Here is a 12,113-nt window from a genome sequence, read left to right as displayed (position 1 = left end):
ACTGAATTTGGAAATGGCAAGGACACAGACAGGAGGGAGACGGATAAAAATGACAAATAAAAGCAATAAACAACTTGCCGTGGAAGCCTGTAGGTATGCAGTGAGAAGAGTAGTGCAGGCTATTCAGGAGACTCATGCAAGAAAATAATGGGGAAGAAGTGAGCCTCAGATATGCCAACTCACAGAGCTGCAGGACCAGATGTCATGATCATAATATATAATTCAGTTATCTCTCAGTATCACTGAGACATGAGGAGATGGACTGAAAACCATGACTGTGATGAGGGAAAGGTACACCTAATTCTAAAGAAATAGACATTGTAGGAGGGCATGTGGTGTAAGCTTATAGGTCAGCATAAAAGCCCATAAACAACCCACAAACTTAAGGGTCGAAGCACGGTGGAAATAAAAAGGGCAAGGTAAGAAACAGAAAAAGGAGAGAAACGCTAAACGCTTGTAACAAGATGCCTGGTTAGACCGATTCGATCAAGCGATTTTCAAATGCAGGGTACCATGCATGACCCTCAGGATATACAGATGTCCGAGTACTGCCCTGCTTTTAGGAAACAAGCAAAAAGGAGAATTAAATCCACAAGCAATGATATTTACTGCTGCATCAGACACATGAAGAAAATATGCTGATAGGATAGGAACAGTTCATTCTGCCAGGAGGAAAGGAAAGCGCCGCAGAGGTTTCATCTTGCTGTTGAACGAAATTCTGACACAGAAGTAGGAAGGGAGGCCAGGCATTCTAACTGGAGGGCAAAGGGCAAGGCAGAGGCTGGGAGGCAGGGTAGAGTGAAGTGGATATGCAAAGCCTGGAGTGGCCAGACACCATTAGGGGCGTGTGTGTGTGCGCGCGCACGCGTGCGTGTCCATGTGCTGGGGGAAGTGGCGTTGGGAGGTGGGGAAGGTGGCAGAGGGGGCTGGGGAACTAATCTTAAAGGACTTTGATAACAAAGCTCTGCTAAAAAATGTGGACCCTTCTGTAGGTACGAGAAGATTTTCAAGCAGAAAAGTGACATGATCTGGTCTGTGTGTGTACATAAAAGAAAACTAACTGGGTAGCCAGGTAGGCGGCGCGCAGCGGGGGAGGGGAGATTATTGACAAGGCCGTGACAACGGTGCTGAGAGGAAGAGGAAGCAAATGTGATTCCAGGATTCCCTTTTTTAACAAAACTGTGGTTGACTAGGTGGTAGGTGATGATGTCTTTATAAAAGTAGGGGACGGAGAAGAAACAGGCTCAGAGGGGAAGCAGGTCCCAGCATCCTTGTCCTGGTGTCCACCATGTTCTCCCTCTCACCAAACCCCCAAATTTGTATCATTGCGACTTCTGCTCCCACACCTCGAAGGCCAAAGAAAATCACCCAGGCTTGGTAGTAGTCCAACTCGGCACACGTGAACGGTGTTTGGGAAGGCCTTGTATGATCCGTTTCCGGTCAGCTCCCCCATCCAAGCCCTTTCACTATCCCCTGCTCCCCGTACACAGCCCCTTCCCCATCTGCCCTCAGCAGGAGGGCCGCTTCCTCTCACAGCCGAAGTGGGTATTATCCAGGGTTAATACTCAGCAGCGGCCCATTCCCTACGTCTTGCTTCTCCGCCTCAAGGGAAGACGTGTTTACCCTCCATGTCTTGGCCTCACTTTCCACGTATACCCTGAATTCACTCCCACCTTCTTCTTCAAGAACTTGCAAAATCATCAGCTCCTCTCACTCCTATATTTTCAACTTCTCCTTCTCCAAGCTGTCCTGTCCTCCCTGCCCCTCAGAGGTTTCATAGCCAAGCTTCTTAGAGAAAGCTGCCTCCATTGCTGTTTTCCACTCCCTTCTCCACCACCTGCAGTCTGGCTTCCCCTCCTCAAAGCCACTGACTGACACTAGCCTCTCAAGGTCGTCAATGATCTCCTGGTTGCCAAACCCAAAGACTTCACGGTTCTCTCTTACCTGACTCTCCTACAGCCTTTATGGCTTTTCTGCATTTAGCCTGCTCTGCCTGCCCCCTCTCCCCTCTCTCTCCTTCGCCTCCAGGCTCCCTGGCCTCACCTCTCAGTTATTTTCCACATCTTCCCAGGGGCCCAGCCAGGGTCCTCTTCTCAGTCTGTGACTTCTCCTGGGCGTCTCCCAGGCCCACGTACTGATGACTCCCAAATCTCCATCTCCAGCCCTAACTCCTTTGACTTGTCCCCTTCGTATTTCTACCTGGATGATTCTCAGGGACCGCAAACCCAACATGTGCTTACCTCTGAACGCACCACCTTCCCCCCAAAACCAGCTCTCCTCAATATTTCCTATTGAATGCCATTATGTTCTGCCCACTGCCCAAGCCGGAAACTTCGATGAGATTCTAGATTCTTCTCCTACTGCCAATATCAAAAGTTTACTAACTTATTCACTCATTCAACAAACATTTCCAGGTGTGTCAACTATGTAACACACAGTGTGCTGGGCACTGAGGGTGCAACAGTGAACAAAAGGACATCCCTTCCCTTGTAAAGCTTACCATCCCGGAGGACAGACCCGCAAGAGTACCTTAAAGGGAATCGAGAAGCAGGGGGTGGTGGGGTGGGGAGAAGACTGTGGCAATAGGGTGGTCAGGAAGGGCCTCCTTGAGATGACATCTGAGTAGAACTTGGAGTAGTGAGGGATCTGGGAGAAGGGGGGTCCGGACAGAGGGATTAGAAAGTTCAAAAGTGCTGAGGCAGGAGCAGCCCGGCGTGTCTGAAGGACGACACCACGGCCATGGTGGCTGGAGGAGGGCGGGTGAGACAGGGACCGTGGGGAACAAGGTTGGAGAGGCCGTTAGAGACCGCAGTAGGAAGGGTAGAAGAAACAAACAAACGAGACAGCAGTACGTCCCGGTAAGGACTTGGGTGTTTATCCTCAGCAGGACGAGAAGTCTTGGAGGGACTGGAGCGGGGGAACGACCTGATCAGATCGACATTTTACAAGGCCTGCCTTGGCTTCGATCCGTGGGAAGAAAAGGCCGACACGAGAGAGCGGTTAAGAGGCTCCTGCAGCGGCCCGGAGCCCAAGTCCTGCCCCGATTTCCTGTCCCGGCTAGCTCCTCCCTCCCGGTCTGCCTCCTCAGCCTCTGCCTTGGTTGGGGCACTTGCTGTCTCTCAGAACTCAGACCATCTTAACACCACGCTCAATCCAGACTCCTCACTGCTGCCACAGAGATCTCCTCCGCCTGCAAGTTGGATCCTGACTCTCTCCTGCTGAAAGCTCTTTGCTTCCCATTCCACTCAGGACATGACTCCCACTCCGGAACGGAGCCTGCGAGCCCCTTTCCGGTCTTACCGCACAGGCTCCTCCCACCCCGTCGCGGTTCGGTCACGTTGACTTCCGGTTCCTTTCGGTGCCGAAGCCTTTGAACCACAGGGCCGGCGCACACTCTGTTCCCTTAGCTGAAAACGTTCTTCCTCCCCACTGTGTGGCTCACCCCTGTTTATTCTTCAAACTGAGGTTTAAATACTGCAGTCCGTCCTCCCACACCCGCTCTCCATGAAGTCTCAACTTTCTAGCAGGGCCTACAAAAGAATTCATGATCTCCTCCCTGCTTTATCTACGACTACCACCCCACTTGAACCTCACGGTCCAGGTATTTCAAGTTCTGTGTGGTTCCCTCCAAAACACCATGTATCTGGCGTCCTGGGACTTTGCACACGCTCTCCCCTCCGCCTGGGAACCCCCTCTCCTCTCGGCAGCCTGTGCGTACCACCAGCGACTGACTCACTGAGCGCCGGCTCTGAGCCTCACGCTGCCGGGGGGCGTACGGTGGGAGGATAGATAAGAAACAAGACAGTCAATAGCACGTCAGTGGGTGATGAGTGACGAGGGAAAAAGTAAAGCAAGGATGGTGGAGAGCCGGTGGGAGGGGAAGAAATTAGAGGCAGAGTGACGAGGGAAGGCCTTACTGAGAGAGCGACCCACCTGATCTCCACTCAGCCACACGGCTCTCCAGGGAAAGAGCAATGCAGGCAAAGGCAACAGAGCGCAAAGGCTGAAGAGCACGGAAGGAAGGGGACTGGAGACTCCCGGGAAGTGAGGGAGCAGAGGAGAAGAGTTACAGAGGGCAACTGGAGAAAAGTAGTCCAAAAACTACAGCCAAGGGCAAGTAGAGCCCCCTAAGTCCAAAGAAGAGTAGATGAAAAGCCAAACACTGCACACACGTTTGCTGAATTGAAGTCAGGGACAAGCTGTGTCACTGAACCTTCTGAAGCCACATAGCAGCGGGAGTAAGAAATAAATGGGAAGCGGGAAAGTAGCCGCAGCAAGAAGACTGCTCTTCAAGGGGTCCTGATGGACAAAGGAAGGTGTGAACACTCCTGAGGCTGTAGGGGGCTGAGGAAGGTCTTCCAGGATGGAGACTTAGGTTTGTGAGAGGAGGAAGCCAACCCGAAGGGAAACATAAAGGGGCTGGGGTGAATGCCTGGCGGGGTAAGGTCTTCCCAGAGGTGAGAACAGAGCCCAGGAAGAGGGTCTGGCCTGGCTGCTGCGATTTGCTGGAACCTTGTACTCATAAGCTCCAGGACTCCCACCCATGCTCTCCTCCTCCCCAGCAGCAGATCCAGAGCCTTCATCTCTGCTCTTTGCTCATTAAAATTACTACCATCCATTCTATTGCTCAGGCTCTCCAGCCTAACCCAGGGGAGCACAGTCTTTCCAGCTCCTACCTCCTCACTGCCTCCAAAGATGACCACTCGTGATAAGAACTCTCAGCAGGTGACACATAGAACCATACGGGGAAGTCCAGAGTTTAGGAATTCTATGAAATTCTTACAGACTTTCTCCTAGTCTCTTGTTCCTATTCCCTAAGTGAGAAGGGCTCCCAGGAACAGGGCTCCCAGGAACAGAGCTCCCTAGTCCATCCTCCTCAGGGAAGGGAAAGGGAAAGCCAGACAAGAGGCAAACCAGCAGGAAGACTGGCGCCCCCTACAGCAGTGCAGGTAGTGTGCGTTCCTGAGGTCCCTCAGGCTGGATGATGACCTGAGCACTTTCTCATACCTGGACAGTAGGACAGACCCCGCTTTCTCTGAGTCAGATGGCTGCCCTCTGTGGGGGTGGGAAAGACGGGCAGGCGGCTGAGCACAGGGGTGCACTCCTTGGGTGGGACTGTCGTGGTTCAGAGGTGAAGGCAGCGAGGAGGAGAGACGGGTGAGAGGGCTACGACCCTGGGTATCCAGCCCAGGCAATCCATCGAGACTTCTGCTAAGTTATCGTTAAGGTATAAATTCCAATTTCCAAAGAGCCTCAAGGATGAATGGATTTGTTTATTTATTCTTAATTCATTCATCCATTCACTCATTTTCCCCCAGGGGTTTTCAGTATACTCACAGAGCTGTATAACTCTGAGCTAGTTGTTTCAGAACATTTTCATCACCCCCCAAAGAAACCCCAAACCCATTAGCAGTCAGTCCCCACTCCCCCTTTCTCCAATCCTTCATTTCTAAGGTCTGGCTAGGATAACCCTGCCATGTTCAATGGCAGAGCACTCATTACAGAACAAAACATTAGAGAAACAAGACGCCAGAGAAGCAGGGAACATCAATTTCCTGTAGGATCTGTTGGGAGCCTGAATCAACTAAACGCTGAATAAAGGTCCTGACTTGCCTGACTGATAATTTCCTCTCGCAGAGACTAGAGCAAAGCAATAATGCAGGCTTAATTGAACAGAACAGGTGGCTGGAACTGGCTGGGAGAGAGTCACCGTGCCCTGGCAGCCAGGGAGGAGAAGTCAGGATACAGGCAGCCATTTACCTCAGAGCTCATAAAGGCAGAAGTAACGCCGTGACATGGGAAATGGGCTCAAACTTAATAAGCTACAGGACATAGAAAAATATACAGGATGCTTAACTGGGACGCTGTAATGCAGATACACATGACAGCCATTATCTAGTATCTGAGGAGTTGTCACGTGAGAGACAAGACTTATTCTATAGGCTCCCAAGGGGCATACATGGGACCAACGAGTGGAAAATTACAGGAAGACAGTGGTATTTCAGATCATTACAGGGGAGGATTTCCTGATAGTCATGCAATCTTAAGGCCAAATGGGCTGCCTGTAAGGTAGAGAGTTAAAGTGCAACCTGGATATTCAGTAAGTAGATGCTGTAGAGGTAATCTGAAAACCAGAGGGTGATGTCACAACTGTGGCACTCCCACACGTGAGCGGTGAGGTCAACCGTGAGGTGTGCTGCAAAGGTCTGTTACAATAATCAAACACTGGAGTGTGTGATTTACTGTCTTTAGGTTCTGGGTTATCATTATGACCAGTCTTACTCACTTGCATTATTAAATATCTTCTGGAGCTAAAGTGAAAGACTCCATGTTAAAGTTAGCGGGCTGGTTAATGCTCGTGGGAATGTCGCCCTCAAGTGTGTTTACAGGCTGTAAGAGGTGAAAAATTACCGGGCTAGGTGACTGGTAGAAATCTCGCACCTATAGGAGATACTGGTAACAAGTCCTGGGGGTTCATCTGAACTCTACATACAGAAAGGGAGAGTAAGGACTAAATAAGTTACTTCTGTCTGCGCGTTTTATCTTCACAGAAGAGTCATTCAGACGATTTCAATGGGACCGAAGGAAAGTTTAACCTTTATATTTTCTTTAAATAAAAACGGTTATAGATGACGTAAATATGCCCAGAAAACATTATTTGCTTTTTGAAACATTAAACTTTTTTTCCTCTAAGCAAGAATTGACATGAACTGGTAACTAGCAGAACCTGAACTCGGCCAGCCTCACCCCAATCCAAACTGGAACTGACTTTCACTTTTCATCTCCATGGATAAATGGCCTTGGCAGAGACAGCTGTCACAAAGGCCAGCTGTAGAAGTGCCACCATAAAAACGCTGGACTGCCCAACTCGGGCCTTTTCAGACTCTTTCCCCGACTCCTCTGCCGTGTCCCTTTTCTGCTGCTCTGCCAAATGACCGGATGTTAATTACTCCCCTGGAATGCAAGAATAGCTAAGCGCATGGAAGGTGTCTGATCACCTGGGGCAGCGGCTACTGGGCAGCCTGTGATCGCTGGCACCTCATAATTTTTTTTTTACTACAAAATCTTTTCATTATAAAGCTACTATTACCACATTATAAACATTTGGAAACTAGGGAAAAGAGAAAAATCACTTATGGACCCATCATCCTAATAAAATCGCTGTTTGCATTTTGCTGAGTTACCTGCTCTTCCTCCTGGCTCTCTGCATATGATTAGACGGACTGCACGCATTTAGCCTCCTCTGCAGAGCATTTGCAGCAGCTTATATAAACACATATCATCAGACAGACAGCTCCACGTAGACATGCTCTCTCCGAAACCAGCTGGTCCTCCCGATTCCCCGATTTCTAACTTGTCGATTCCATCTCCTCGCCATCCAGGTTGGAACTTTTGCCCCGTCTTGGATTCCCCTCCCTCAACTCCAAATCCATTTCCATTGATTCTTTTCTGTCATCACCCCTTTTTCACAGCTGTCCTCCCCACCCCCATTAATAGTAATGCCACCACCTCCAGTCCAGTTTCTTCTACCTACATCTCTAAACAATTATAATGTTTCTCCGCCTCATTTCCCCACCTCTACTTCCTCTCCTTTTCCTTCATCTTGCACTGCTAAATGACCTCCCTCATTATGAATGTTCTCCCTGAAGAGCAGATTGAAAACAATTGGTTTTCGACGGTCTGACAAAGCATATTCTTTGGTTGGAAATTTATAAACACGTACAACTTGTCCCCAGTCAATCCTTCCTGCTCCACCTTTGGCCTACACGAAGCCTCTGCTGGTAACCTGGTACCCTCGACATGGCACGTAGCATGTGGAGTGAGTGGGGCAAGACGCGTGCCGGCTCCCCGGTGTCCCTGCAAGGGGAATATCGTGTGAGCCGGCTGAGATGGGCTAGCAGGGGTTGGGCCTACCCTTCCACCATTAACAACTATAGAAGTGGCCAAAATAAACGAAGCAACCGTTTCCAAGCATTAGGCTACAAATAGAGCAGGGCTATGACGCTGGAGAGAAAGGAAATACAGGAAGTGAGGTCCAGTGTCACCTGGCTTTCTGCCAGGGGGCACTTTTCAGCTGGGGCTCAGGGAAGTGGATGTGAGAGTGATATGCCCAAGCCTTTCCATGCAGCAAAGATTGCTCAGGGTATAAGAAACCAACGTAGTATTTGCTGTTTTGAGTAGGCTGCTTAAACTTCAGATTTTAAAAATATATAATTCCTCTGAAATTTCCATGGGGACGTTTCTCTCTCTATGCTTTACCTCCCTTTCAATTTTCTTTAGTTGGAAACACTGAGCGCCACTGCCCACAGTCTCAGGGAGACTCCCTAAAAGAAGAGGAAAGCACTTCTGGGCACTGAGGTTTTCTGCCTCTCAGCTTTGTATCTACTGAACCTCACTTTTTTTTCTGGAGAAGAGACAACACGCTGAGCCCATGAAGTTTTGCACTAATGGACTATGTGAACATCTCTGCAGTGTTTGCCAAGACCGGGCCACTGGGCCACCAACACTCTGCAGGAGACTGAAGCCACAAGACTGCATACCATCATGGGCAAGCCACCAAAGGCCACGTTAGTGCCAAAGCCATATCGGAGAATAACTAAAGCCACAGCAGTCACCAGACCCCACCCCAGTGAGGGGCAGGAAGCCGCTCCAGACTCTAAGCGGCTCATCTGGAGGGGCATTAGGAAGGGCATGGCGAGGGTTTGCTCTTTTCACACCTCACACATTTTCCCCTCCCCCTGTGATAGTTTTCAAAGACCACTGGCATCAAATCCCACTTTTTCCTTCCCGGCTCCATCCCCAAAGAATGTTTCAGGAGCCTCTAACAGCTGCCTTGCGCAACTTGCTGGACAGATGAAGACCTACGCGGGGCAGAGCAAGCTTCTCCAGCTCAGGCCTTGAGGGGCTTCCTCAGGGGAGGTGTTCCTGCCGCCTCGGCTGAGCACGTCTTTGGACGGCACCCCCCGAATCACCCCAGCGTGTCGTTCAATTCAGGTAAAAAAACTCCGTGCTTCCCCGAAGCAGAGCTTAGGGGCCTTCTTTAACACGTGACGCCCTCCCTGGAGCCTCCTGCAGGGCCAGGCCTGAAGTTAGTTCTTCTGCCCTCACTGCTGTCCCTTCTGAGGCCTGAGAAGGGTCCTAGCAAGAGGACATTTCTTATTCTCACTCTCACTGAAGTCAGTCAGGAGCACAATCTTTAGGTCACACACTGTGTAGGCTCAGGGGCCTACGGCAAGTTCAGGGAGCACCAGGCAGCCAGGCTGGCCACACAGGGGTGCACGCTGCCTGCCACCAAGAGGGGGAAGAGAAGCTTCCATCCTACCATCAGCGACGGGCTTGCAGGAGAGGGCGTCATCGAGGTCTCGGGCAGTTGATGGGTCGATGGTGAAGACACAGTCTTTTCTAGGGAAGATTGAAGACATGATTAGCAAGGCCACAAATAACAGACACTTGACCCCACTGTAGTACAGCTTTAAAGAACAGCTCTTTTGCAAATGTATAAATGGTAGACAAAGTGGAGAGTAACTTCTCTCTTGTCTCTCTAACGGGGGATCTTTAATAAAATGCAAACTGGGGGAGGATAACGAGGCTCCATACTGTCTCCGAGTGTCTTTCTCTTTCTCTCTGCTGACTGGCCCCTACGTCTCCTTGATCCTGAGTTAGAACAGGTGTGACCAGGTGGAAGTGAGGCAGCTTCCATGAATGAGGCTTCCCAGGAGCCGCCCTCCCCTCCCCCCACACAGGCTCTCTAGCCAGCATTCCCTGCTCCCACTGGACTCTCCTCAAGCCCTTCCTCCATTCCCTCCAGTACTATCGGCACCACGGCTGCCATTCCCCGGGGCCCCTCCTGCCTCATCAACGCTGATGACGGGGGACATCCTGGCAGTCACCACAGTTAGTTGGCTTTGTTCTTAAAGTCTTATTTCCTATGTTGCTCTCCTGCTCAAAACTTCCCCCAAAGCCCTCACAGGCCGCCAAGCAGCTCTGGGCGCTGGGCGGCAAACCTCCCGGGGCCTTCCTTTACCTGTCCCCTTACTGCCCAGTTCCCTTATTCCTGATAAACCTCACCAGCCCTCTCTGATCCTCCACACTGATCATCTCACCACCATAATACCTTGATTCTAAGACAGTATTAACTCTAGGACACACTACCAATTCAATAATAGCTTCTTGGGGAAACAAAAACCCCGACCACGTTAAATATATACATTGATTTTAAAGTACTTCAGGATTTCAGAAATGTCGAGATGTTTCTTTAAAAAAGACTCTTAAATGGTAACTGGATAAATGGATAACCAAACTGTGGTACATCTACACCACGGAATACCACTGAGCAACAAAAAGGAACAAATTACTATACACGCAACAACTTGGATGAATCTCAGAGGTATTATGTCAAGGAAGCCACTCTCACAAGCTGACATAGTCTATGATTCCATTTATATATGACATTCTCAAAAAGACAAAATTATATAACAGAGACATAAGTGATTTTCAGGGCTTGGGGAAGGTGGGATTAAAAAGGGGTGCTTGTTCTGAAGGAATGGAGCTTTTCTGTATCTTGATTGTGGTGGTGGCTACATGAACCTATATGTGTCAACATTCATAGAACTGTACAACAAATAAAGGTCAATTTTACTGTGTATTAATTTAAATGTTTTTAAATTTTAAATGTGATTTCTGAATCAAGGAAAGTAAAAAAAATTGTTAGTAGAATTGATTGATGGGTAGTAGAATTATGGCTTAATATTTTTCCTTTATCCTTGTCCATATTTTTCAAATTCGCGCTATGATTAAGTATTACTATTATAAGTGGAAAAAATTAACACTGTATCAAATCTCCTCCAATCAAAAAATAATCAGATACATAATACTGTTTATAAGGATATTCAACAATCTTATAGATTCCTATTGCTTAATACAGTTAATAGCTTTAAAATGATGAATCTGGTAAAACTATATACTCACTGGTACACTAAGAAAAGGGGACAGGGAAAGGTGGGTGCCACTCAGGTGGAGGAACAAGAGCCCTGAGAGCACAGTCCCAGGAAGAGTGCTTCATCAGAAGATTCACTCTTCTCGCTAAACATCTCACGAACAGGCACATACAGTGTGGGGAACATAAATGCTGAGGTCTCAGGAGATAAAGAAATAATCTGTTTCACTATGTAAAAGAAACTGTAATTACACAAGAGTGCCAGAGGAAAAGAGAAGCACCATGTCCCCTGGAAAGCAAGCTCTTGGAGGGCTTTGTGTTACAGTGCTATGAACAGAGGTTGCAACTCACAAATGTTTGTTAAATGAATAAATGCATGCATGCTGACAGGAAGAGACAAGGAAGTGAAATTAATCCTGATACCATGGTAAAGGGCTCTAAATTGGTGAGGATCTTGAACTTGATTCACAAGGTAAAGGAACTGTCTGCTTCTTGTTCCTTTTTGTATCCCCCATAAAAGCCAGCCAAATGCACTGTATATCCTGAGTACTCAATAAATACCTGTTGAACTGAAACTGAAAATGTTAGACTTGGTGGTGGGAGAGTTTGGGTTCTCCATCAACCATCACAATGACAACATAAGAAACTGAAAGAACGTTCCTCAAGTTAAAATAAAAAATACTCTTAGCTTGATGGGGACCACAGTTTACTGGTTTACTTGCAGAGTTGACTGGGAAGTTATATTTTCTTAAAATCAAATGTCTCTGGGTGTTTTGAGACTTTCATTTCTATGAATGAATAATAATGCCCATTAAAACACTTCCAGCCTCAAATCAATTCAGCCATGTGTGACACAGTAAAACTTTAAGGCTTCAACTATTAGTTTGCAAATGTCATTTCTGAGAGGGCCCACACATGGTTTCTGAGAAAAACCTTAGACTAGCCTGTAAGCACTCAAACCAATCCTCTACTACACCTTTTTAAGAAAATCTGCTCTTAAGCCAGAAAAATAAAAGTCTAAATTAAAACAACTCTGGACATAAATCACAGCAAGATCGTTTTTGACCCACCTCCTAGAGTAATGGAAATAAAAACAAAAATAAACAAATGGGACCTAATGAAACTTCAAAGCTTTTGCACAGCAAAGGAAACCATAAACAAGATGAAAAGACAACCC

General features: G+C 48.1%; 1 protein-coding gene across 11 annotated transcripts in view; it reads right to left on the bottom strand.

Annotated features, from left to right (window-relative positions):
• DIS3L2 (DIS3 like 3'-5' exoribonuclease 2) overlaps positions 1–12,113 on the bottom strand; it is a 398,793-nt gene that overhangs the window by 153,255 nt on the left and 233,425 nt on the right. For all 11 annotated transcript variants that reach the window (XR_008619304.1, XR_008619302.1, XR_003677896.2 and 8 more), the window contains exon 10: positions 9,323–9,402. Coding sequence is in view for 6 of the 11 variants with exons in the window: in XM_028482691.2 (XP_028338492.1) it covers positions 9,323–9,402 (80 nt within the window). In the remaining 5 variants the exon portion in view is untranslated. The remainder of the gene's footprint in view (positions 1–9,322; positions 9,403–12,113) is intronic.

The sequence above is a fragment of the Physeter macrocephalus genome, chromosome 2 (genome assembly GCF_002837175.3).
Source record: "Physeter macrocephalus isolate SW-GA chromosome 2, ASM283717v5, whole genome shotgun sequence".
Classification (NCBI taxonomy): domain Eukaryota; kingdom Metazoa; phylum Chordata; class Mammalia; order Artiodactyla; family Physeteridae; genus Physeter; species Physeter macrocephalus.
The sequence above is the reverse complement of the archived record's forward strand: the minus strand, read 5'-3'. Positions and strand labels throughout refer to the sequence as shown.